This window comes from Drosophila navojoa, chromosome 5, assembly GCF_054131105.1.
Source record: "Drosophila navojoa isolate 15081-1374.11 chromosome 5, UAZ_NAV_1.0, whole genome shotgun sequence".
NCBI classification, from domain to species: domain Eukaryota; kingdom Metazoa; phylum Arthropoda; class Insecta; order Diptera; family Drosophilidae; genus Drosophila; species Drosophila navojoa.
In genome coordinates, this window is record NC_142893.1 from 19,706,460 (window position 1) to 19,732,807 (window position 26,348).

The 26,348-nt window shown below is 40.4% G+C and overlaps 6 protein-coding genes across 6 annotated transcripts; 3 read left to right on the forward strand and 3 right to left on the reverse strand.

The window, feature by feature from the left end:
* Positions 1-4,367: 4,367 nt before the first annotated feature.
* On the reverse strand, positions 4,368-5,587 carry LOC108654552 (malate dehydrogenase, mitochondrial). The gene has a single exon (XM_030382251.2). It carries the CDS (start codon positions 5,458-5,460, stop codon positions 4,429-4,431), a length of 1,032 nt encoding a protein of 343 aa, XP_030238111.1. The 5' UTR covers positions 5,461-5,587; the 3' UTR covers positions 4,368-4,428.
* A 1,625-nt stretch (positions 5,588-7,212) lies between these two features.
* Positions 7,213-9,050, reverse strand: LOC108654551 (malate dehydrogenase, mitochondrial). The gene has a single exon (XM_030382250.2). It carries the CDS (start codon positions 8,912-8,914, stop codon positions 7,772-7,774), a length of 1,143 nt encoding a protein of 380 aa, XP_030238110.1. The 5' UTR covers positions 8,915-9,050; the 3' UTR covers positions 7,213-7,771.
* A 1,277-nt stretch (positions 9,051-10,327) lies between these two features.
* Positions 10,328-11,818, forward strand: LOC108654554 (uncharacterized). The gene is made up of 2 exons (XM_018106003.3): positions 10,328-10,498; positions 11,236-11,818. The coding sequence occupies exons 1-2, from the start codon at positions 10,487-10,489 to the stop codon at positions 11,542-11,544; spliced, it is 321 nt and encodes a 106-aa protein (XP_017961492.1). The 5' UTR covers positions 10,328-10,486; the 3' UTR covers positions 11,545-11,818.
* Positions 11,819-12,964: 1,146 nt separating this feature from the next.
* On the reverse strand, positions 12,965-19,076 carry LOC108654547 (uncharacterized). Its single transcript, XM_018105996.3, has 7 exons — positions 18,663-19,076; positions 15,936-18,349; positions 14,822-15,201; positions 14,487-14,765; positions 13,989-14,316; positions 13,710-13,858; positions 12,965-13,643 (listed from the first exon to the last, which is right to left on the reverse strand). Exons 1-7 carry the CDS (start codon positions 18,946-18,948, stop codon positions 13,451-13,453), a joined length of 4,029 nt encoding a protein of 1,342 aa, XP_017961485.1. The 5' UTR covers positions 18,949-19,076; the 3' UTR covers positions 12,965-13,450.
* Positions 19,077-19,481: 405 nt separating this feature from the next.
* On the forward strand, positions 19,482-20,996 carry RpS16 (ribosomal protein S16). Its single transcript, XM_018106002.3, has 5 exons — positions 19,482-19,591; positions 19,667-19,708; positions 19,881-20,012; positions 20,194-20,308; positions 20,737-20,996. Exons 1-5 carry the CDS (start codon positions 19,580-19,582, stop codon positions 20,880-20,882), a joined length of 447 nt encoding a protein of 148 aa, XP_017961491.1. The 5' UTR covers positions 19,482-19,579; the 3' UTR covers positions 20,883-20,996.
* A 419-nt stretch (positions 20,997-21,415) lies between these two features.
* On the forward strand, positions 21,416-25,829 carry SMC2 (structural maintenance of chromosomes 2). Its single transcript, XM_018105997.3, has 8 exons — positions 21,416-21,711; positions 21,781-22,092; positions 22,149-22,878; positions 22,938-23,365; positions 23,430-23,576; positions 23,747-23,869; positions 23,926-24,119; positions 24,178-25,829. Exons 1-8 carry the CDS (start codon positions 21,544-21,546, stop codon positions 25,607-25,609), a joined length of 3,534 nt encoding a protein of 1,177 aa, XP_017961486.1. The 5' UTR covers positions 21,416-21,543; the 3' UTR covers positions 25,610-25,829.
* The last annotated feature ends 519 nt before the right edge of the window (positions 25,830-26,348 follow it).

Sequence of the window (26,348 nt, forward strand, 5' to 3'; positions counted from 1 at the left end):
ATTTCGTGCTTCTATTATAATTGATAACAAGTTTTTTTTGTAGTAAAGTATAATTGCTTTCGGTTTCTATGCAACGGACTCAACTCCAACATATATAATAAGTGGAGCGCAATAATGTAGAATTTACTGATGCGGGTATCTCACACACTCAATAGATAGAACACAGAGGAGCTTTCGTAATCTCGCAGCGCATGGCATTATTGCAATTTGACATACTTTGTCAATTGTCAGTTCTATTTCGGATTGAATTTTCTTTATTTTTACTTTTTTTTATTGGTATTTATGTGCTGTTCTTCAAGAACCTTCGTATTTTTAAATCGCATTGAAGCATTGAAGTGGCCCTGGCACAGTTTTAACAAACTGGCATTATTATTCCATTGACAAGAAGTGACCTCCGCTTACACGGAAGGTGCATTGAGTGTGCGACCCATTGAGGGTATTCCAAATCAATAATATCAATATGTAACGGCTCAACTAGCTTTCAAAGAGCTTTTCTAAAATATCGTTGGTTCGTGCACAGAATAGGAAAAAAGCTCAGCACAGGTAAGCTTATTGCAAACTTGAAACTTTCGAAATAAACATACGCGTATATAAATAAATATATACTACATCGGAAACAACAAAAGCAAAGGTAAATATATAATATGTGTATGAGTAAAATATTAACTTTTTTCTATATTATTCCCAAATGATTTAAATTCCGTGCAGCATGAATCAGCATGGACTTTGAGCCCAAGAAACCATAAATTTGTTCCCAAAAGTCATGCAAAATATATATGAAATTTTAATGACAATAAAATATTAATATTTATGTGTGTCAATATACTTTACGAATGGCTTTTAGCAGGCTCAATTAAAAGCTAAAAATAAAATTCAAAGACAATAACAAATGATTATAAGTATAGTATTTTTAGATTCCAACTGAAAAAAAAAATTATAATGTAGTTTAAGAGAACTTCAAAATGTACATTTATTCTACAGTAGATTGTGAAAACAGTTAAGAGGACGCAAAATTTACACATAAATTCTGTTTAAATTAAATTTAAATTAAAGTTTTTTATAAGATTTTGTGATGCTATTTATTTTCATGGAATATGAGAATATTGTTTCCTAAGTTAGTAAAAAGGTATTATAATATATGTATGCATCTAAATATAAATTTCTGCATATATGGATATTAAACATGCAAAAGAAAATAATTTATTTAAGCCCATCAAATATAATACTTCATATTTTATTTTCGGCTGCTTGACTGCCATTATAATTATCTTTAAAAAGTCCAAGCCAAACTGCTAATTCCTAAATCTATAGACTTTATATATATGATAAACCACGCTTCGCTTTAATTTAGATATTTAGAATAATATGATATACTATATGGAAAGCCAGAAAAGTCTACTTTAGTACGTTTCACACATAATTACAGAAATCTAAGGGGTTCGCATACAAAATTAGACTTTTCTGGAAGCCATATAGATATAAAGCGCATCTATTTTTTAATAAAACAGACTTGGTTTTATTTTTCATGTACTGATCTGTTGTATAAACATCTTGGCTTGAATTATCAAGCATAATTCGAAAACAATAAGAGCTGGACATATTTAAATACATATGAGCTCGATTATCTAAATAACCCTCTAAATATATCCTATAATAAGTGTAATAACATATCCTATTTAAACCATCCTATGTAAATCAAGACACTCTACGTTCTAATTGCAAATATATATCAAATATATGCACATACAAAATTCTACACTCGATTTCTAAGATCGAAAACGCAAAGTTGAACAAATTATTAAGAAATGTATATATTTTGTTTATGCTTTTCTTTTGTTCTGTTGAGTGAGATCAAGGATTGCCGTTGCCGATGTCGATGATTCAAGTGTGTTTTTAGTAGAAAAATCATTAACCTTCAGTGCAGACACATTAATATGGAGATTAGATGATTTATGATTTATATTGTGCTTATCAAGGGACGTGGGCGATTTTTTGAGACGCAAAAACAATTGCAGACATCGTATCACATATGCGATCGGAATTGCGGATCTCAAGTGGGGCACGCATCCGTCTAATAATACTTTTGCTGATACTGATCGCTAGACAAATCGAGAATGTTTTTATATGTGTGTGTAGACATATAAAGAGAAAGTTAATTGCACTTTCACTGTGATCCTAAGATAAACGATAGTTTTTTAGCCATATGTTCGAGATCCTAAGATAACCGATAGCAGAGTTTTTGCCTTGATCGAACCAGAATATATAATTCGGGTGATGAAATTACTCATGCGAAGCCAGACAAACAACAACGAGGCGACCCCAGTAAACTCGGACTGATAATAAACTGAAGCGGAGTAAACACTCTACATATAGAGGTATTTATAACCCCAGACGCGCCATAATAATAATAATAATTCTCTAAATATACATATGCTTAAGCGTTTCCGTATCTCAATCGTTGGCTAGCAACAATTGGCAACTATACGAGAGATCCATTTGAATTGATACACCTGATTAGCCATAGACATAATTATTGATATTCCGAATTGACACAGATTTGCGTTTGTTTGTATTTGGTGATCTCCTGCCCTAACCCAATTAATATTGGGAACAACATGGGAACAGGTTTCGAATGAACTAATTAAAATGACTTGTCCGTTAGCCCCGACAGCCTAATCTGACCGTTTATCAGTCGCTCAAAGTTCATTGTCAAGGGTGGCCGATGCATTGCTATTGATTGCCATATAAACAAGTTTTATTTAGCTTTAATCTGCGACTTGAAGGGCTGTCAGATTGGGCCAAATTATGATTTCCTAATCACATATACACATATATATATACTAGGTAAGTAGCTCCATTGATCATAACAAGTTTGTTATTATACTGACTGCCTGCCGCCTGATATGATCAAAGGTTACACCTGCTCAGCTATGAGCCATATGAAAAGCCCCAGTAGGCCTCTATTGGGCGTATCACTAAGCGCACTAAGAACAACACGTTGTTTATGGAAAAGTTATAAGAACTGATTGATAACCATACATGGGACCCAAGCAGCTCTATCTTAACATTTTGTGACACATACAAGTAGATCTTTTATTAGCGCTATGGAACAGCCCATTCAGAGATGATTGAAAATAAAGAAAGGAAAATTAAATTTGATTATAATTATTTAGACTAAGAACTTTCCAGACACATTTGAGAAGTATTATCAATGGATAGACTAGTAGTTTCTATATATCCGATAATATAAATATTCTAAGATGTTCATAACATCATGAAATGCACACGCTCGTATGTTATATAGATTCAGACAAAACTCTTGATTTGCAAATTACCATTTTATAAAAATGGTGAAATTGCGCATAGTAAAGGCATACAAAACAAAAAGCTTATCAGATGGCACGTGGAAACCTTGAGGTGAATTGTGGTCCAAACTATCTATAAACTATGAAAGAATATAAACAATATTAAAAGATCTCTCTCGCTCTCTCTCTCTCTCTCTATCTCTCTCTCTCTCTCTCTATCTCTCTCTCTATAAATATTAATCGCTTTTCTCCATATAAATCTATATAGATTTTTAAGATCCATAGATATTTACTTTCCCTCTCTCTGTCTCTCCTCTTTCATTCGTTTTTTTCTTTTTCTTTCTCTCTCAGTATGTCCTTCTTCTTATATATTCCCTCTCTCTCTTCTCTTCTTTCTTTCTATCCCTTCCATCTCATTCCCCTTCCATCTCTGTCTATGTATTTCCTACTCTATCCCTATAATATACGCTTTCTACATTTCTTTCCCCCTCTCTTATTCCTTCTCAATTTGGCTCTCTATGTCCCTGTCTCTAATCTAATGTTTATTATTATGAATTTTTTTTAATTTACTAATTAATCATTCATTTCTTGGATCTTCGTCTGGCCTAGCCTAACATGTTTCAAACCCTCGGCGTGATCCCCATTGCTGATTACCCGATTTCCTTTAGTCATAGTTTAATTAGTTGAGAGCGTGATAAGTAACTAAGTAAACATCAGATAGTGCGAAATATATTTTTAGTTTTGTCTAAATGATTTAATTTCAGGAATCTCGTATGCCAGATCCGAAAGCTTAGCTTCTATATTATAGCACACGTTGAATGAGTGCTTAGTTGAGCTTTAACTCGAATATGTACGTAGATTGAAATGAAGTATGGATGATTGAAACAAGATGATTAACTTATCAGCATGGTAATAGGTAGTACACACAATACATTGTTTGTTTGTCCTAGGCAGTATTGAAAGTGGGTCTTCAAATAGACGTATATATAAATATATGCACGTATGTATATGAATAGATGTCGGCCTAACTCTATAAAAATAGATGCAAAGACCTTAGGCAGCTGACGAGCACTGATGATAATGTTTATTTGAACTCTACTTTCTATGGAATTTGCACCCGCTTTTAGCAGGCGACAAGCTTGACACCGTCTTCAATTTCCTTATTCAACTGTCCAATCATATCCTCCAAGCGCTGCTCCTCCTCCTCATCCATTTCAGGTAGATCGAGATTCTTTTCAATGCCCTCGGGCCCCAGCAGCACGGGCGAGGCGAAGAACTCCGCCTCGGAGAGGTCCGACTGCACGTAGGCGCACTCGATGATATTCTCCTCATGGTTGATGGCCCTCAGCAGAGAGTTGACGAAGTGGGCGGCTGCATAGGCCATGGACAGAGTGGCGGAGCCCTTGCCCGCCTTTGCCTTGACCACCTCGGTGCCCGCGTCCTGTATGCGGCTAACCAGCTTGGCCTTCTCGGCGGAGTCGAGCTCCAGTTTGGGGTCGCACTGCGAGAGCAGCGGCAGAATCGTCTTTCCGGCATGACCCCCAATCACCGGAATGCTCACAGCCTGTGGATCGATGCCCAACAGCTCGGCTATGAAGGTCTTGGCACGCACCACATCCAGAGTGGTCACGCCGAAGAGACGCTTCGGATCGTACGCATCCTCCTGCTTGAGCACCTCCGCCACAATCGGCACAATGGTGTTGACGGGATTTGTGATGAACGCCAGCAGCGCCGTTGGACAGGCGTTGCTAACGGCTTTCGCCACAATTGACGCCACACTGGCATTCGCGTCCAGCAGCTCACTGCGATCCATGCCCGGCTTGCGCGGCATTCCGGCCGGCACCACGACAATCGAGGCGCACTCCAGTGCGCCGATCAGCTGCTTCTTGCCGAAGTAGGAGCGCACGGTGCTCGACGTGCAGATGTGCGAGAGATCGGCGGCGATGCCCTTCGTGTCGACCTTGTCGTACAGCGACAGCTCCGTGACCAGCGGATTCAGCTTCAGCATCAGCGACAGCGGCTGGCCAATGCCACCGGCAGCTCCAATGACGGCCACCTTGACGCCACGCCTGATGCCACAATTCCACAAATTCCACTTCAGCTGGCTGAGCGGAGATACGGCAGAGACATGCCTCATCAACTTAAGAGAAAACATCTTGGTTTGATTTGTGATATCTGCTTAATGTGAATGAACGTTTCAAACTTATATTCACTTTTAATTTTAAATAAATTCCATAGACACTTGACTCAAAGCCTATGTGATCAATGAATCCACGAGCTCAAGGATCCAGCATAAGGAAAGCATTCTAAAACATGCTAAACATCTATGTTGTTGCTGAAATGGGTTTTTCTAGAGACTTTGCCGTATTCACATGGGCTCATGCGCTGATAAGCAGGGCCCACAAGAGACTTTGCTATTTGAAATGAGATTAGTTTCATTTCTTTTGGGGGCTGGCGCAAAGTTTTGCTAAATCAGGTATATTCACTATCTGTGAATTGCTACATATTGATAATTCTCATGTTATTAATTCTATTATAAATTTTATGCCCTTTTAGCTATGCAAATAATTTATAATAAAGAAAAAAGTTTTATTCATATTAGAATATGAGCGATTTTAGTGGTTCCAACTAAGTTTGAGATACACATAATAATAATAATAATAATAATAATAATAATAGTAATAATAATAATAATAATAATAATAATAATAATAATAATAATAATAATATTAATAATAATAATAATAATAATAATGATAATAATAATAATAATAATAATAATAATAATAATAATAATAATAATAATAATAATAATAATAATAATAATAAAAATAATAATAATAATAATATTAATAATAATAATAATAATAATAATAATAATAATAATAATAATAATAATAATAATAATAATAATAATTTGACTAAACTTATTAATAATATTGACAAAAATAATATGTTTAATTCTAAAAAAATAAGAGTATTCTATATTTTAAACTATAAATATCAGTAAATATAAAATAAAATGATAATTACATTCGTAAAAATAGTATATATTAATTTAAATTATTAATTAAACCTTATTATTATAATTTCGTATTTTAAATACAACTGTCGACTTTGAATTACTGCTCTTTATCATGATACTTCATGGGGTTTCCCAAGACCACCTCTCTTATTCTTTGTATAATACCCTGTTTAAAGCTTATAAGGGGCGTACCCATCCAAAAGTCTGCGGTTACAGTTTTACTATTAGTTTTATTGTGGCTTATTTATAATTATATATTTATATACTATATATTTTGGAGTCGTAGAAAATTGACAAAAATTATATCTTCCCTCTTGAGTACTATCATAATAAATTTTAATGTTTTTGGCTCATGATTCAAAGAAAAATCAGGCAAAAATCTAGCTTAAATATATTTTATAAGAACTCATATTTGTTAACCTCATTTTGGCTTACCTATTAAATATATGTATGTATATAATTAATACATGTTTTTAACCCAAACTTCATGTTTTTTTTTTACCATTAGATTATAAAATAGATGATCTTAAACATAAAATATTTTAATAAAATTATTTATTTATTTGAAGCTTATTTATTTATTTAATGTTGTAACCTCTCACAGCAATAAATCGAAAATATGATCCAATCTTATTGAATTCACAGCAATTTTAGTATGAATGTGCGATAAAGATCTCAATAATTAGTGCGAGTTCCTGGGATTTGGGGCAATAAATTTTAATTAGTCTAACGAACGGTCTTGCGGTCCTACCAGTGGGCATAGAATATACAATATATAAACATGTACATATATATGTACATACATATTGTAAATACCCATGTTTTCCTTAGCTGGCCAGTTATTGATGGAAAGTTGACAGAATGAATTTATTGCGAAATTGATTTTAGCTTTGTGACGCATATTTTCTTTGGGGGATTTTTATTTTGATTATGTAAGCTTGTTTATTGATTTATTGAATTACATACATAGTTGCAAACTGAGCTCGATCAATGAATGAATTAATTGAATTAAAACGGGGAAACCGTACGTCTAGTGATATCATTTCTGAAAAGTTTTCCAATGGATATTTTCGAACAGCGCGAACAACAACAAGTGAATTGAGTGAAATGCATGGATGGGATGGGCCGGCGGATTGCATCAGGGAAACTTTGGCACGGATTCCCCTTGGAGATGCCAGCATCAGTAATCAGCAGGCGGCTATGCAATCACTTATCAGCAACATGACGATGCTTCACCAATTGACTGCGACGACCCCAACCTAGCATACTAGTTTCACATACATACATATAGTATGCACATGCGCATGCATATGTGTGTGCATGTCTGTGTGTGTGTGTGTGTGCGTGTGTATTTATAGTGTTTGTGATTTAATTTAATGAATGAGGAACTGCGTCAAGATTCCGGCTGCAGATTAGCTGCCAGCAGAGCTAGCTATACTTCCTAGTTGTTCTGTGCTAGTTGCGTAGAATCGGAACTGCGGCTGACTGCATCCGCCTTGCGTTGGTCCTGCTCCAGGTTGGAGTCCTTGATCACAGTCTGGGCAAATTGTATGGCCGTCTTAATGCTCTCACTCAGCTCGGGCAGCATCTTCTCGAGCGCATCCTGCTCCACCGCATTCAGCTCGGGCAGGCCCAGATTCTCCTTGATGCCATTGGGCCCCAGCAGCACCGGCGTGGCAAAGAACGGCAGCTCGGTGACATCGGAGTCCACGTAGGCGCATTCAATGACATTCGCCTCGTTGTTCAGGCCGCGCAGCAGAGCGCTGACAAACCGAGCCGAGGCAAAGGCCATGGAGAGGGTGGCCGAGCCTTGGCCAGCCTTCGCCTCGATCACCTCGTTGCCCGCTTGCTGGATCCGATTCGTCAGACGCTCCACGTCCTCCTCGTTGCCCGTGAATGGTGGTGAGCAATGCGAGAAGATCGGCAGTATGGTGTCGCCCGAATGGCCACCGATGATTGGTATATCCACCATGGCTGGGTTAAGGTTCATGAAGTCCGCTATGAAAGTCTTGGCGCGCACTACGTCCAGAGTTGTGATGCCAAACAGACGCTTCGGATCGTAAACGCCTTTCACCTTCAAAAACTCCGCCGCAATGGGCACCAACATGTTGATGGGATTCGTTATGAAGGCGAGCAAGGCCTGGGGGCAGGAGATGCCCGCGGCACAGGCCACAGCCATGGCTACAGCGGCATTAGTGCTCAGCAGCTCACCCCGCGTCATGCCCGGCTTGCGGGGCTGTCCCGCTGATACGACGACCAGATGCGAGTCCTGCAGCGCATCGATCAATGCCTGCTGCTGCACGCCCTCGAAGAAGTCGACCTGTGTCGGTGTGCAGATGTGCGACAGGTCAGCGGCCACGCCCTTTGTTTTGGACAGATCGTGCAGGGTCAGCTGGTGGATCAGCGGATTCTGTTTGAGCAGCAACGATAGCGGCTGGCCAATCCCACCTCCGGCGCCCACGACGGTCACCTTATAGTTGCGCTCGTCGCGCCCATTGCGATACCAGTTATTCCTTGGGATAGCTACTCCGGCCAGTTGAGCCCTAACGCCCGATCTCAGACCCGCATAGACACAGTTCAACATATCGCGCGATTATTTACAATTTGAATTTACCTCGAAATAATATTCTGATTGTGACACAATTTTGCATTACTCAGAAACGAAAATATTTGAAAACTGTTGTCAGGTCTCTCGCTTCTGCTCCTGGTTAGGTAATGTCAGTTGTTGCTGTAAAAGCTGTCAGAAAATGCTGTTGACACTCTGTAAGTGAAAGCAGTAAATGTTAAATACATAAGGTCACTGTTGAAATTTCATTTTACATTTATTTACATATGTTAGCTTTGGAATACAAATTCGAAAATATTCTACTTCATGAAACTGTCAAAAAGTTGGTATATAGATGGGGTAGTAGAGATAGATAGAGATATATAGATAGAGGAGTATATGGATAATTAATCCGGTTAATTATAATTAAGTATAATGTCAATTTGTTTTGGTTAGTGTCTGAAACACATTTCTGTTAAACAAGAATTATATAGGGCAACGGTAAATACAGTATACATATGTATGTACATACAATATAAATAAGTGCTTAAAAGTAACGCTTTACACATTAATAACAAATTTGAAATAATGGGCTTTTAATATATTATAATAAATGATATTATTGCCTACCATTCAATAATAATTAATCTTTAACTTTAATAAAACGTTTTTATTTATGCTGCTTAAGTAAAATGTCGCGCTTCATTAAAGCTTCTCTTCACTGTAAAGCTTCTCTTCACAAATTGTAAGTATGCTATACATACATACATATACATAAATACATACGTATATTCTATGCATATGCATAACAGGCAAATGTAAACGAATTACGCCATTACTACTGTATGCCAAGGATCACGTATGTTAGAGCGAGACGACCTAATTAACATACAGCAATGTGGGCAGTGAAAGCTTCAACCATGGCTTGCTTTATTTGCATATGCGGCATATGATATGCTTGTGTACGTGTACATACATGTGTATGCATGTGTGCAGTGCTTGCGGCATATTTGTTTCTATTTAATTTGAATTGGCTGCTTTGAACTTTTCAACCAGTAAGTCGCATAGAAAGCAATTAAAATTAAATTGATTTGAATGTAAATATAAATAAATTTCAGTTTTATTTTATTATTTAATTGTACGTCGATTCGACATTACTTTAAGCAATGAGTTCTAATAAATACCTAGAATATAGAATATGTTGCGGTCAATCTAGGTTACACCTCTTAATATTTGTTTTCTTTTGTAAATCACATTTTTTTGGTCATTCACTTGAGCTGCAACCCAGAGAGTGTGAGAGAGAGCGCGAGAACGGGGAGCGAGGGTGAGAGTGTGCAGGCGTGCCTTAATCTCAGTATTCGAATGCGATCTATAGAACCGACCAATGCCCGATGTCGATGCTCCCGAATGGAGCCGATATTGCTGCCGAAGCACTGTTTCCAGGCATCGTGGGTGCGATGTTTGATGATATAAAACGTTAGACGCTGTCGGTGGGGACTTCCAGTTGCTGCCGGCTCTGCCTTCAATTCACATAGCAATCAAGCACTAAGAACAAATCAACTTCACGTCCAGCAGTCGAACGTCTCTATTTAGTATTAGCACGCAAACAGAATGGTTCAAAAAGTGAGTATATTAGCGATTCGGTTGCTACAGACTGTGCGATGCTCTACAAATAGGTTTTTGTGATAAGAATTGTCTGAAGATAAGAATCGTGTGATCGGCTGACTTTCAAGGAACTCTAAACACCGAGCATAAAACTAATATACCCCTTTCTGTTCATGAAACTATTTCCATGAAAGTCAAAGAACAGTTCTGCAAACCAGATGCAAGTGTTGTGTGTTTGAAAAGCCATATATGAAGTTCAAAATAAATCAATGATAATCATGCATATATGCTAGACACTTTTAATCAACATAATTCAAAATGTATATGTATTAGAGAATATATGTATATAGAAATGCTAATTAAAATATAATTGATTAACATCTTTTTTGACAAACAAGAAGAGTGAAAATAAAAAAAAAAATTAATTTTCATGCACTATTAGTTAAGTTAATTGAATAACTTTACCATTTAAAATATGGATCCTAAATTTCACAATTCTGGCTCATTTAGCCAACTCTTCTACTGGATATCACTTTCATAAAATCTTGTTTGAGCTGCTTTAATAAAATGTAATTGTCAAACTAACTAGAACCAGATAGAGTCGCCTGTCCACACTTTATACACAATTCATAATTCAAATTTATAACTATATAGGGTCAGTGGCTGCGACATGCACCAGAATTTCTAACCGTATCACATGATCGGTCGTCGCAATCGGATTTTTGGTTAATTAAGTGCTCTACTCTGCCTTTCAGAGATTCGAGAACAAGGTGTTCACGCTGCTGCTGCTGATCGCGTGTCTCGCCATATGCCAGTGCAGACCGTCTGAGGATGTGGCCAGCGTGTCCAAGGTGGATCCCAGCGACTATCCAGGGAATCTGCCGCCAGAGACCATACTGAAGGTGCAGCAGTGCGAGCGGGATCAGGCCACCATGGAGCTGTGCATGCGCTGTGCCAAGATCACCAAGTCCCAGATCATTTATCCCATGTGCTGTAACAACGACGACGACATCAAGGTGTGGTGCCACGAGTACGTCTACTATAACAACGAAGAAGGCTATTGAAGGAGGAATGGGGTTTGGTTTGAATGGTCCAGGTCTGGTGATCAGGTTTAGGGTATCGCCTATATATCACCTAGCTTACTTACTTGCCCAAATCCAATTGAAATTCCTTGCATCCTGCTCTCAATGCGGATCCATTGGCTGTGATATTTTAGGCAATATTAAAGTTTTTACACTTACCCAAAACTAATTGTAACTAGAAATAAACAAACTATGTAACGGTACTGTGCATAAGACAACAATAAAAAGACTATTTTGTATTATCATATGAAAAGCTTGAGAGAACTGTTCTACAGAGTCCTGAATTTTAATTTGGATATTTTTCTAATGTTTTAAAACTGGTCGGGAATTTTTTTATATTTTTCCTAATATTTGTATACAAATGTCCTATATTTTACAATGGTGTAAATTTTTGTTAATATTTGAAACATATGAAATTCCGAAATAAATTTACTTGGTATATTTTTGGTATTTTCTTATATCTTATATCATTGATAATTTTTCTTTATATAGAAAATATATTATCTGAATATTGCTTTCAAACTATTTTTGTGTAACGCTATTAGTCATGAACAGTCTCTATAATAAAATATAACATATATACAGCAATTATTATTTGCAATAATCAAATTTTTTTAGTGAAACATTATGATTATAGATATATTTTTAGTCTTCGTCTTGAATGTACATGTATACGAACCAGACTTAAACCTCTTCAACATAATTGATGACGAAATCCAATTAGCTACAGAGACATTGTATTCTCACATGACTTTCATCTCGTGCTCTCGTGCTCGCTATTACGACGTGCCGGAATCACGTTGAATAGAATTTCATTCAATTATTTATAAACATTTCCTCTTATTAAATTAAAAATATTTACATAAAATACATATTCGATACAATGTAATTGAAATGAAATAGCAGCCTCTTACATGAGTTTTAATTCGTGAGTGTTCTCATGACGAATATCATTTGGTGCCTATGAGCAACCCATTTATCTTATCATTAGAATTCAAGCAAATATAATTTTATCTCAATTCTTTATAATCCCAGCCTTTTCCCATTAAAATACACTCAAGGAAATTTTATTTATATATTTTTATTTATGTAAAATTTCTTTTTAGTTTGTATTTAATATTTTTCAAAAACTTTATAATAATTACAATTGTTCTTTAAATGAATATTTAAAATCGAATTGAAATAATGATTGAGCTGCATTTTCGAATAGATGCACAGAAAGAAGAAATAAAAAATTATTAGATATGTACATCGGCTAGGCAAAACATATATATGTATATGTTTGTACACACATACATATATGTATATAAATGGGCATCCGATTTAACTTAACGACAAATACTATATTACAGTTCATGCTGTTGTTGATTTTTTGATTTTTGTTTTTTTTTTTTTATAAATATTTTGTTTTCGATTTTTTTAGTGGGGGGTTTTCCATATGGCAAACAAATTTGAAGCAAATTAAAATAAAATGCACAATCCGTTCGAACGGCTTTTAAAGCGGCCGGCCCGACTTGATCGAACTTGCACTAGTTTACAACACCACGTGATTCGTAACTGTACGACAGACAAATAAATGTATATAACAAACAATGTTTCAACAAGAAACTATATATATACTATATTTAGTCACTCGATCCACTCCTATCATAGCTCGGTTCATTTTAGTCAAACAATTTTTTGTTTGACATTATTTTGCAGTTGTTGTTGTTATAGTGCTAGTTGTTATTGTTGTTGTAGCACTATATGTTATTGTTGTAGCTATGACTCTCGCTGACTGAAAGCAACATTTAAATATAAAGTCGCGTGAAGAGTTCAACTTACCAGAATTCAAGCACGCTAATTAGAATGTTATTTGATTATCTAGTTTTATACAACAAAATTGTTGTCACTGCTTTACAGCGGCAGCGGCAGCGGCGGCGACGTCGACGTCACCATCGCCGTCGACGACGGCATCCGCAGCAACAGCAGCGACAGCCTCTGGGGATGAGGCACGTGTTAAATGCATGTAGGAACAGTCCGAGTCCTCACATCGACCCATCAACTCGAAGGGACAGATGGTGGCATTCACATTCAATTGACTGAAAAGCATTGGGAGAGGCAATCAAATGGATTTGGATAACGAGCACTTCACAGGATTCACACACCTGCTGTAGTTGCGCGACATGGGCGTGCGGTACTCGCTCAGAAGTGACTGCTTAACGGGCGGTTCATCCAGCTCCCGCATAAAGCTAACAATTTGTGGTGTCTCTCCGGGGGCTCCGCCAGCGTCCGGTGCTACGTTTCCTGGTGCAGTCTGCAAATAAACTCAACCGATTTGTTAGTATGGGTTAGCACAGTTAGCGTTTACAAACAGTCTGCGGTTTGAGACTAGTTCTTAAAATAATGTTTTGGAAGCAATAGAACAATATCTTAAATCCACGCACATCAATGTCCAGCTGTGTCGCTGAAGTCGCTGCTGCGCCTCCTTCAGGCTCATCCGTTGCAGATAACACTGGCTGCGCCTCTGCCTCAGTGTCAGACTCCTGTTTCGCCTCTGCAGCGTCCGGCTGACTATTGCTGCTCTTGCAGCTGAGAGCGGGCTGTTCGCATGGTTTCTCTTCACTAGCTGCAGGTGCTTGCTCAACTTGTTCTACCGACTCCGAGGAAGGCTTGGCTTGTGCGTCGTACTTTACAATCGAATTGTACGCACGAATCTCCCTGGTTAGCTCCATGGATTTGCGTGTTATTTCTGGCTTGGCCGGATCCAGTAACCTGTAAATAGGATAAACTATAGCAAAACTGCAATATATTGGAATTGCCGCGTCCGTTTTGGCAGATTCCGGCGATCCCACGACATATGTTGGCCCCTTTTGCGTTGCGGTCCACAGCAACTACTGCTACTGTTGTTGCCGTTGTAGTTGTTGTTCTTGTTGTTGTAGTACCTGTAGTCGGCGCCCAAGAGGCCAGTGCCTAGGTCCATGGCAGCGTTGCGCAGCTTGTTGCGCTTCTGCTTGAGTGATATAATAATCTCATGCGTGGCCTGTATCTCAGGCTGTAAGCGCGCCAGCTTCGACTCCTCCAGCTTGACCGCCTGCTTGACGGCTTGTATCTCGGCGTGCAGTTCTTTCAGGCGCTGCGAGTGCCGCAGCCTTTCGGTCTTTGACCTCTTCGCCGCCTCCACCATATTCAGGGACTTATCCAGGTTGACAATCATGCTGCTTCTATAATTTACGTAATTTGAGATTGTGTGTGTATTCGAGTGTATGAGCATAAGTACCCGATCTTTTGAAATGAGCTCTCGAATGCCTTGAGTCGACTCTCCTTCGAAGGCTGGTTTGCCTTGCCTGCCGCTGCTGCTGTCGACGTGCTTGGCGAATCGCTGGCAGCATTGGCAGAAGCATCAACCATGGCCGTCTTGACAGCTTTGCTGGGCGCAACTGCGGCTGTTTTCGTTTTCGCTGTAAGGCTGACGGCTCCCGAAATCTTTTCCTTAATTACAATCGAAGAGGACTCTTTAACAACAGCAGTTGCTGCAGACGTTGTCGTTTGGCCATTGATCGGCTTAGCGCCTCCCATCTTCTTCTTCTCCAGCAGCCGCATGCGCTCAATCAGACGCAGATACTCCCTTTGTGATGCCACCGGCAAATGACGCACAGCCTAAAGATTAAAAATGTGTACTTTAGTTTATCTAATTGTGTATAAACTGTATACAAATATATACATTATATATTATGTAACTAAGACAACATTATTCACGCTTTCGCTCCTGAGGGGCATCACATTATCGCCTTTGCTTTAACACTCAATGATGAATTTAGTAAAACAAACTGATTTTATGCTTATCTATACTACTTGAAGCTGGTTCTAACTGAGCTACCTTTATTTATTTATATCAATCATCATTCGCTTAAACGTTTCAGCTATAAAACAAATTGGTCAATTCTTATTTCATTGTCAAGCATGAGTCGGTTCAGCTGTATAACTTATAAAATCCTAAAGTCTACCTAGAAATGAACTCAGGGCTTAGCGACTTGGGATTGGATATTGACTGTGATAGACTTCAATTTCATTTCGAGATTTAATATTTCTGCTCTTTCCTTTAGAATTTAAACATAATGTCATCGCAAAAGACTTTTCCCACGTCTTCGTGGGAATCTCTCTAGATATGCAATCATGCTTTCGATAGATGCTATGTTGAGGACCCTGATTAAAGAAAAAAAACTATATATTTCAATGGATGCAAAACTTGTTCAGCTTTTGGAAACTAATTGCTAAAAATGTCATCCCTATCATAAATAAAATAAAGCTGAAAAGAACTGAAATATCAGTTCCTGGCAGGGTATCTTCTAGTCGAGCAGAGTAGCGACTAGAGCACTCTTATCAATACATACCACAGGCGTTGGCTTTGCTTTTTGCGGAACGACAGGCGTTTGAGGAACGGTTTTGGTAGCTTGCTCGGAAGTTTGGTCCGTCTTTGGTGTTGGCTTGGCATTGGCTTCCGTGGGCAGCGCTGTGGGCACCTTGGAGCGCGCCTGCTTGAGATAGTCATCCAGTTTCTTCTCAAAGTACTCGTTGATGACAGTGCGTCTCAAATTGGAGTTGTTGGGTGCCGTTGTTTCTACGATCTCCGAGTTTGGGGTATTCGAGCGAGTTGTGGAGCTGCTGGCACTGTCCATGGCCTGGCTGAAGGGACTCGCATAGCAGCTGTAGGCCTGGCTGCTTCTCAGCTCCAGCTCATCGTCGCTGCCGGCGGATGACTCGGCCAGGGCGATGACAAGCTTGTTGACCTTGATGCTAGCCGGATCGAGTGTGGTTATCAGACGCGTGGAGCTGCTGCTGTTACTCTTGTGCAGCGGCGCCACTGACTCCTTGACCAGCAGCGTCGACGGACGTTTGGGAGCAGTTGCTTGGTCCATCGACTTCGGCAGCTTGCGCTTGGGCGTCGTCTTCTTGTTGATTACCTTGTTGGGCTTCACGATCTTGATTATGCTCGTCGCTGCTGGAATGATCGAGGGGGCGGGTATGTTGGGTGCGGGCACAGCTGGTGCTGCCTCCACATTAACTTGTGGAGCAGTTTCTGTAACAGGTTTGGGTACGGGCACAGGTACATGGGCAGGCGCGGGTGCAGGCAAAGGCAATGACAGGGGTTCAGGTTCGGGCTGAGGTGCGAAAGATGGTGGACACACTGCCACGGGCTGTGGATGGGCATAAGTTTGTGGAGCTGGCTCGCTGAGCACATCCGTTTGACTCTCGTCCGGCGTAGACTGCAAAGAGGAAGTCTTGAAGCGACGCACTGCATTCTTAAGGATCTCCGGACTATCGGTCGTCTTCTCGGTTGAATTCCTCTTTTTGGAAGCAATGCTTGAAAGCAACAACTGACGCAGCTCCTCGGGATCATCGGAATCATGCGTCACAGCTTCATTCGACACAGCAGCTGGCAGGCGCATTTTTTTAGGGACCGTCTCCAGATCCGCTGCTGGTTTCAGCTTGGACAGCAGCATGGCACGCAGCGCACCCGCCTCGTCTTCGCTGGATTCGTGCTGGAATGGACGTGAAGTCTGTGTCTGCGTCTGGGAGTTGTCCATGGATATGGATTGGATGTCGCTGATGCAGCCCTGCTGCGAGTGCCGTTCGCTCAAATGCAGAGCATCCCTGGCATCGTCATCCTCCAGTTGCATATGCGGAATGTGAAATGACGGCGGAGGCGGCGGCACCTCGTCATCGTCGTCGTCGAACTGCTTCTCCTGGGGCTGCACTGGCTCCAGCTCCTCGTCATCGTCGTCATCGATCACAATGGGCATGGAAACGGGCGGCAGAGAGCTGGGCATAAAGCAACGCCAACTGCCTCCAGCGTTATCCATCGTCGACTGCCAGTTGGCGTTCCACTGTTGTCTCTCCTCATCACTGTCCGTCTGCGCCAGATCCATGTCCACGGGCTCCGTTAAACGCGTCTGTGGCGGGCTGTACGTGTTGCGTTCCGGCGAAGCAGCCGGACTTATTTCCATGAGATCATCGATATCATCACATTCGTTGTTGTTCTTCGGCTGATGCACCCGATTAATCATATCCGTGGGTGAGTAGGCGCGTTCGGCATCCCGCTTCTTTCGGGCCATGTGTTTCTTTAATATAGCCGATTTGAGAGCAATGAGACGCAACTTGAGCTCTGGAGGCTCTTCGACTGGCGACACCTGTTGCTGCTGTTGCTCATCGTTTTCCTCCACCTCCTCTTTGTTCATACGATGCTGACTGTAGCCATTAAATGAGTTGTGCGGCAGTTGATTATCCACTTTCAGCTGATTGTCGTCTTGATTTCGACTGGGACTTGGTGACTTGCGTATGCGGCACTGAAGCCGCTCCCTGAGACTGTGCTTGGGCTTGATATCGTAGTTGCCATCGCGAGCTAGCGCCATGCGCAGCTTATTACGGCTGACTTTCAGCCGCTCCTCGTACTCATCGTTCTCGGTCTCCACATTCAGGTCGTACTCACAGATCTCATCTTCCGTTAGGCTGTCCAGGGAATCGAGCAAGATGGTAGATGGCGGTTGATGATGATGTGAGTGCTGACCATATTGATTGTTGTGATGCTCGTGACGTCGTTTTCGGCGATGAGTGCGATGCGTGAATGGATTCCGTCTATACATGGAGCCGTACCTTCTGCTCTCACTCTTTTTCATTTTATGCTTACGGTATTTCTTTGGCACATCGTACTCCTCCTCCGACAGGCTGGACACATCGGAGAGAACACTAATTGGTGAGAAATGCTGATATTGAGAAAATCTCTCCATTCTCTGAGGCCGCTGATAACCTAGAAAGAACGCAGCCATTGATAATTATTTATTTCAATATTTACATTTCACAAAACGACTTCAGATTGCAATGCCATCTCTCCAAATATATATATAATGAATCATACAAACAGGCATAACTGTATTGCAATATTACAGTAAAAGCCTCCCAATCACACGCACACACCCTCACACAGATATCAGGCACTGACTTCCTTTAACTATGCAAGGTCAACAGTCACACACACATATATATATTTATGTATGTATATACACAGGTAAGCAAAAGTGGGACATGTTGCTTCACATTCACATCATTTGGACAATGCTTACTGTATTGATTGGCCAGATTGGCGGAGAGCATATCCATCTTTTCGATATCTTTGCTCTTATCCTCCAGTTGCTGTATGCGGGCACGTAGCTTGAATTCCTCATCCTCCGAGGAAATGATCATCTCGAACTCATCAACTATTTCGCCCTCCTCTCGATCCTCTTCGGCATCATTTCCATTTTCGAGAACTTCGGGCTCTGGGACTTCTGTGGCGTGCGAGGACTTCATTGCGCTGCAGCCATTTATTTGTTCATCTGTCGTGTAGCTCTGCATGGCGCAGACAACCATGTTTACAAAGCTTTACTAATTTGGGCTTATTTTATGCAAATTTAACACTTTTACAGAAAAAAATTGATTGAACAAAGTACGTACGTATGTACTTCACTTGAGTAAGAAGAAGAGCGAAATAGCAAAACAGAGGTGTTAGTTAACATAACAGAGACATGTGACATTCACAAAACAAGCAAACATTGATACCACGTAATTTAAAAATTCAAATTACAAAATTAACTTTTGCACGATAATATATAATAAAGTTAAATAAGCTACCAAGGATTTTTGATTGAAGAGCAATAAACTATAGTTATTTTATTAGATACTTCAAATGTAACAATATTTGCTCTACAGATGTCACTGGCTCTGCGAACAGGGATAAAAAGGTGCACAAGAAATGTATTTTTTGTTGTATATCGTGATCGTATAATGTATCTAAAAATTAGATATATTCTTATTAATTTGACAAACTTTTGAAATGAATGCAAAATTTGTAATTGTTGATTTTAGTTTAGAGCTGTCACCGTTTGTCAGTGTTGTAAAAAGTAATAAATGCGCCCTCTAGATGTCGAAATGGAAACTAGAAATTACAGTTCAATGTTGAATTTCACACTTCCGCTCTTTTCTACCCAACTCGCGGAGCAAAATGCAGCAAAAGGTATTTGTGGTTGTGAAAAATGTACAAAATGTCGTCAACTAACAACAAAAATGTTGCAATTATTTATATTTCTAGCGCAGAGAACCCGTGCAGGCCGTTCAGGTATTCGGACGCAAGGTGTGTGTAAAATAGACTAAATAAAACATGAAATTTATTGCACGTGTGCCAACGGCGCCGACGACGGACAAAAACCGACGCTCGTTGCAGAGGTTATGTTTGTGTGATGAATTCGGTGTAGTTGACTTCCATTTGGTAATTGTTACTAATGAATTGTGCAATTCTATTGCAGAAAACCGCCACCGCCGTCGCTTACTGCAAGCGTGGCAGCGGCCTCCTGAAGGTGAATGGACGCCCTCTGGACCAGATTGAGCCTAAAGTGCTGCAATACAAATTGCAGGAGCCCCTCCTGTTGCTCGGCAAGGTGAGTGTCCGACGACAATGTAACAGTGATTCCGATAGGTCATACAATGATGATAACAATTATCCCGAACTTGAAGACCAATGAGAATACATTTGTTACTGATTGCGCCTTTTTTGATATATATTAAATAGACAATTTAAAGCAGAATTCTAATGAACATAAAATTATTTCTGCCTTGCAGGAGAAGTTCGCTGGTGTTGACATCCGCGTGCGCGTCAGCGGTGGTGGTCATGTCGCCCAGATCTACGCCATCCGTCAGGCTATTTCCAAGGCCCTGGTTGCCTTCTATCAGAAATGTGAGTATCTAACCGAGAGCTCTGTGTGTGTCCGCCCCAGTAAAGTTTTTGCTTGAAAGAAATCGTCTTTCAGGCAAATGAATAAATGTGGCTAGAGAAAACACCATTATGAGCATATACCAACCAAGCTGCATGCAAACTTCTAGCACAGATTGGGTGATGCAGCAGAAACATGAAGAAATCAATCAAAAATAAGTTAGTTAAGTTCACCTTCTACCAGATTTTTGTTGGAATCCAATGCCAGAGCCAGCGAAAGAAAAGTGCAAGGGAGATTAAATGAATGTGGCAATCAAAGCGAGCGATATGCATTGATCATTGCAATTCCCATTTGGGGCTACATCGACACCTTTAGATATTTAAAAGAATTCTTGAAATTAGTTTAAAACGAGTTTACTAATTTATTTCGCTTTTTGTTTATGCCTTTGCAGACGTCGATGAGGCCTCGAAGAAGGAAATCAAGGACATTCTGGTCCAATACGACAGAACTCTGCTGGTAGGCGATCCACGTCGCTGCGAGCCCAAGAAGTTCGGCGGTCCAGGCGCCCGTGCCCGTTACCAGAAGTCGTACCGTTAAGCTTTCTGCTGCTTTTCAAATTGGATTAGATATTTTGTACAAGTTGAAAACATTTGCGCGTCTCTTCACTTCAGTACGAGGAGCATGTGAATAAAAACGGAATAATTAACTGTATATGCTTAAACAATGGAGTTTTTGGGGGTTGACCTAAATTGTTGAAGCTAAACAAATTTCATTCAATTTGGTTTCTTGTATAAGTCAGTAATTGAACAGCTAAATCAGAAATTTCAAAAAATTCCATTGTCTCTTATTGCTGTAGTAAATAAAGAAATCAACTTTTAGAAAATAATTTATAAATTGAAAATATATTGAAATGTCGATATGTAATGCTAACTTATAGTTAAATTTCAATGCAAAGATTTTTATAAAATTCATAAAATTTTTAGGTTTAGGAATTTCAGCAGCATATTTTATAACTTAAAATTCCCTAAATATAAGAATTCAAATTAATTTGATAAATATCGAAAATGGAACGAACATCGATGAACATATGACTGGCACAACATCGTTTCATTTTTGTATCGATACTTCGTATGCTTCTCACATCGCTAGCGTCAGCATCGCAATTCTGAAAAAACGGCGGCAGAAACGCCGTTGCAAGTTTGTATGGCAGGCAAAGACGAATTAAATAACAGCTAATTGGTAATAGAGGACAGACAAAATGTATGTGAAGAAGTTAGTGCTTGATGGCTTCAAGTCCTATGGCCGGCGCACTGAAATCGAAGGATTCGATCCAGAATTTACGGCCATAACAGGTCTAAACGGTTCAGGCAAATCAAATATTTTGGACTCGATTTGTTTTGTGCTTGGCATCAGCAATTTGCAAAATGTATGTACCATTAATTATTATTAAAATACAAAGGTGTTATGGTTACACTAATATATTTATTTCTCTTAGGTGCGTGCATCTGCGCTGCAAGATTTGGTCTATAAGAATGGCCAAGCGGGCATCACGAAGGCAACGGTCACAATCGTATTCGATAATACTAATGCGCAGCAATGTCCGCCCGGATATGAGAAGTGCCGCGAGATCTCGGTGACGCGTCAAGTGGTTGTCGGCGGCAAGAATAAGTTTCTGATCAATGGCAAGCTGGTACAGAACAAGAAGGTGCAAGACTTCTTCTGCTCCATGCAGCTCAATGTCAACAATCCGAATTTTTTGATTATGCAGGGCAAGATTCAACAAGTGCTGAACATGAAGCCCAAGGAGGTAAGCAATAATACCATTTGTGGTTATAAGAGGATTCTTTATACATACTTACTCAGGTGCTGTCCATGGTCGAGGAAGCGGCCGGCACCAGCCTGTACAAGACGAAGCGTGATGCGACGAAGACCCTTATCGAAAAGAAGGAGGGCAAGTTGCGGGAAACGTCGGCTCTGCTGGAGGAGGAAGTTCTGCCAAAGCTAGACAAGCTGCGCAAGGAACGCGCCGCCTATCAGGAGTATCAGAAAACGTGTCGCGACATCGAGTTCCTCACGCATATTCACATTTCGGCCAGATATCTGAAGCTATGCGATGCCTTGCAGTCCGTGGAGGCTACCGAACAAAAGATCGAGAATCGCATTGCCACTTGCAAAGAAACTCACGCTAAGAATTTAGAGGAAGTGGAGCGCATTGAAGTGAAGGTGCAGGAAATTCAACTTAAGATAGACGCCGAAATGGGCGGAACTCTGAAATCCCTTGAGGCCGAACTTACAGCTAAGCGAGCGGCCGAGGCAACAGCGTCGGGCAGTCTAAAGGCTGCCAAAGGCACAATTGAGCAGGATCAGAAGAAAATCCTGATGGCCAGTAAAAATATTGCGGAAGACGAGCGCACACTGCGCAAGAAACAGGAGGCCATGTCACAGGTTCAGGGCGAATTCCAGAGTCTCAAAGATGCCGATGCGGCGGACGCAAAGGCCTACGAGGATGCGCAGCGCAAATTCGAAGCCGTATCCCAGGGTCTGTCTACCAATGAAGATGGAGAAGCTTGTACTCTGCAGGAACAGCTAATTGGCAAGTGTTTTATATTTAGTTACTATTATTTGATATTTAATCTGGCGCTTCCTCTGCAGCTGCCAAGCAACAGTTGAGCGAGGCCCAGACTACGATAAAAACTTCCGAAATGGAGCTACGCCACACGCGTAATCTGCTCAATCAGAAGCAAGGCGAGACGCAGACCAACGACGCAGCCTATACGAAGGACAAGCAACTGCTCGATCAGCTCGAGGTAGAGATTAAGAGCTTGGAGCGCCAACTCGAGAGTCTCAACTACGAAAGCGGGCAGTTTGAAGAATTGAAGGAGCGTAGACAACTCCTGCATAGTCAAGTGCGCGATCTGAAACGCGATTTGGATCGACGCAGCGGCTCACGCTACGAGCTCCAATACACCGATCCAGAGCCAAACTTTGATCGGCACAAGGTGCGCGGCATGGTGGGCAAACTGTTTCGGGTCTCTGATATGCAAAACTCTATGGCTCTTATGATGGCAGCTGGTGGACACGTAAGTGTCATAAACTATAAACTACCCAAGCGATCCTCCTCTGACTAATACATTGTATTTACAGTTGTACAGCTTTGTAACAGACGACGATGTGACGAGCAAGAAGATCTTGCAAAAAGGCAATCTGCAACGTCGCGTAACACTGATACCCATCAACAAGATCAAATCATATCCTCTGAATCCAAAAGTTATTGAATACGCGAAAGCAACTGTAAGAAAACTTGTATTTATGTTGTATATAAAGAAAGATCTTTCTTTCTTTAAGTTAGATACAAACATAGATAGATTAGATGTTATAACTAGATATTCTTTAAGCTGCATGAATTTATATTTGTAGAATTCCTGTACTTATACAACTTTTTCACTTATCTTTACTTATAGTACGGAAGCGATAATGTGGAGTCGGCCATGTCCTTAATTGAATACGACAAATACTTTGATCCGGTCATGAAGTTTGCATTTGGCGGCACGCTCATTTGCAGAGATTTGGATGTTGCCAAAGGAGTAAGTTTAATGCGTCAACTGTCTAAGTGCTTACTAATAACTTGTTCTCTCTTTAGCTAAGCTCAGATAAGAACATTGGAGCTCGTTGTGTCACACTAGAAGGTGATGTGGTGGACTCGAATGGCACCTTGTCTGGTGGCTCAGCACCCAAGGGTGCAAATATACTGGAGGAACTGAATTCCATAAGAAATTTGGAGAAGGAAGTTAAGCAAAAGATGAACGAGTTAACCCAGGTGGAGCAGCAAATGAGGTAAGCAATGCGCCTCGTAGCACGACAGATTCTTCAATAATCCTGTTTGCTTTTGCAGTGCTATTGAGCACGTTGCTCACAAGTATAACAAGATAAAAGAGGCACTGGAGCTGCGCCAGCACGAGTATTCCATGTGCAAGAATCGCTTGGCGCATACAGCTTTCCAGCAAAATCAGGAGGAAATCGAGGAAATGAAGGAAAGGGTGAAAAGCTTGGAGCAGCTGATGGCTGAGGCACGGGAAAAGCAAAAGAGCTCTCAGGCCAAAGTCAAGGATGTTGAGGCGAAACTATCCGATGCAAAAGGCTATCGAGAACGCGAGCTCAAGGCGGTCAGCAACGAAATGAAGGTGACCAAGGCTCGGGCCGAGAAGTCACGTGCGAATTGGAAAAAGCGCGAGCAGGAATTCGAAACGTTGCAGCTGGAAATTACCGAACTGCAGAAGAGCATTGACCAAGCCAAGCAGCAGCACCAAGAGATGGTGGACAATCTGGATAAGTACAAGGCGGAGCTGGCCGCACTGCAGCAGAACAGTTCGTCGGCAGCTACAGAGGTGGCCGAGCTAGAGAGGGCGATTAAAAAGCAGAAGGATTGTCTGCATGCGCAGAATAAGGAAATGCGTACGCTTCTCGACAAAAAGGATAAAATGCTGAAGCACAATCAGGAGCTGCAGCTGGAGATGAAGAAGAAGGAAAACGAAAAGAGTAAGATTAGTGGCGAGGCAAAGGACGCAAAGAAACGAATGGATGCGCTTGAGATTAAATACCCCTGGATACCTGAGGAGAAGAATTGCTTTGGCATGAAGAACACGCGCTATGATTACAGCAAAGAGGATCCCGTCGAGGCCGGCAACAAGCTGGTGAAGATGCAAGAGAAAAAGGAGAAGATGGAGCGTACGCTCAATATGAACGCAATGCAGACACTGGAACGCGAGGAGGAGAACTACAATGAGACAGTGCGTCGTCGTCAGATCGTTGCGCTGGACAAAGAGAAGATTAAGAAGATCATTGTCAAAATGGATGAGGAGGAACAGGATCAGGTGAAACACGCTTGGGAGGCGGTAACTAAGAACTTCAGCAGCATATTCAGTACACTCCTGCCGGGTGCCCAGGCACTACTCAATCCTGTCAAGACGAACGGAGTCCTGAGTGGCCTCGAGATAAAGGTCGGCTTCAATGGCGTCTTCAAGGAGAGTCTGGGCGAGCTGTCTGGTGGCCAGAAATCTTTGGTGGCGCTATCGCTCGTCTTGGCCATGTTGAAGTTCTCACCAGCTCCGCTGTATATTCTCGATGAGGTGGATGCTGCGCTGGACATGTCGCATACACAAAACATTGGCAGCATGTTGAAGCAACATTTCAGGGATTCGCAGTTTCTCATCGTCTCCCTGAAGGATGGCCTCTTCAATCATGCCAACGTCCTGTTTCGCACTCAATTCGTGGAGGGCGTCTCTACGATTACGCGAACTGTTGGCCGATCCGTAGCTAAACGCTAAATATATATACTTTACTGTATTTTCGTTCGATTAATATCAATTACACATAATTTTTTGAAATATTTACAAACTATTTTTAGTTCGAAGAATGGCATTTCTGATTTTGTTTATAATATATACCTATTTACTATTTTCCGTTAAGATATAAGGTTTCTATAGTCCTAAGAGTATTCTGTATTTTTGTAACTTTAAAAATATAAAATAATTGTGAACTAAACAAGGATTTTTATTAAGATTTTTAAAATTTGGCGGGAAAACTTTTATCAGGCATTTCTCATTTTCTTGATAATGTAAACTTTTTTAATTTTCTGCATGACGAAATAAGTTGATATATATTTCAGAATATATACTCTACATTTCTATATCTTCTAAAATATAATAATGATTAATTATGAACTAAATCATGTTTATGCTTTACATTTTGAGGATTTGGCGGGAAAGTATATTTTTTACAATTTCATATGCAGATGAAATCGGACTGCACATTACAACAACAATAAATTACGAACAAAGGAATTTCTGTTTAATTATAAAATCCAAAAACGGAAACAGAATAATTCGAAATTTAATTTGATATCTTATGTTAAGTGAATCTCTAGTTTTTGTTCTTACATTCAAAACAAAATAACTCTGTTATTATAACATCTAACAAGAGGGTAGTAAATTTCCAATTGGGCTGGTTGGCTGGCACAAACGTCAAACTGACGTCTGGTCACAGCGACAAAGAGAACGACACTGA

Bases quoted from the DNA above. Each gene is read 5' to 3' on its own strand.
- LOC108654552 (XM_030382251.2), bottom strand. From the start codon at position 5,460: ATGTTTTCTCTTAAGTTGATGAGGCATGTCTCTGCCGTATCTCCGCTC.
- LOC108654551 (XM_030382250.2), bottom strand. From the start codon at position 8,914: ATGTTGAACTGTGTCTATGCGGGTCTGAGATCGGGCGTTAGGGCTCAA.
- LOC108654547 (XM_018105996.3), bottom strand. From the start codon at position 18,948: ATGGTTGTCTGCGCCATGCAGAGCTACACGACAGATGAACAAATAAAT. The intron at 15,202-15,935 runs GTATGTATTGAT...TTTAATCTTTAG, and splicing joins AAGCAAAGCCAACGCCTGTG to GCTGTGCGTCATTTGCCGGT. The intron at 14,766-14,821 runs GTACTTATGCTC...CGTAAATTATAG, and splicing joins AGCTCATTTCAAAAGATCGG to AAGCAGCATGATTGTCAACC.
- RpS16 (XM_018106002.3), top strand. The intron at 20,013-20,193 runs GTGAGTGTCCGA...TCTGCCTTGCAG, and splicing joins CCCTCCTGTTGCTCGGCAAG to GAGAAGTTCGCTGGTGTTGA. The intron at 20,309-20,736 runs GTGAGTATCTAA...ATGCCTTTGCAG, and splicing joins GGTTGCCTTCTATCAGAAAT to ACGTCGATGAGGCCTCGAAG.
- SMC2 (XM_018105997.3), top strand. From the start codon at position 21,544: ATGTATGTGAAGAAGTTAGTGCTTGATGGCTTCAAGTCCTATGGCCGG. The intron at 23,577-23,746 runs GTAAGAAAACTT...CTTTACTTATAG, and splicing joins TTGAATACGCGAAAGCAACT to TACGGAAGCGATAATGTGGA. The intron at 24,120-24,177 runs GTAAGCAATGCG...TTGCTTTTGCAG, and splicing joins CAGGTGGAGCAGCAAATGAG to TGCTATTGAGCACGTTGCTC.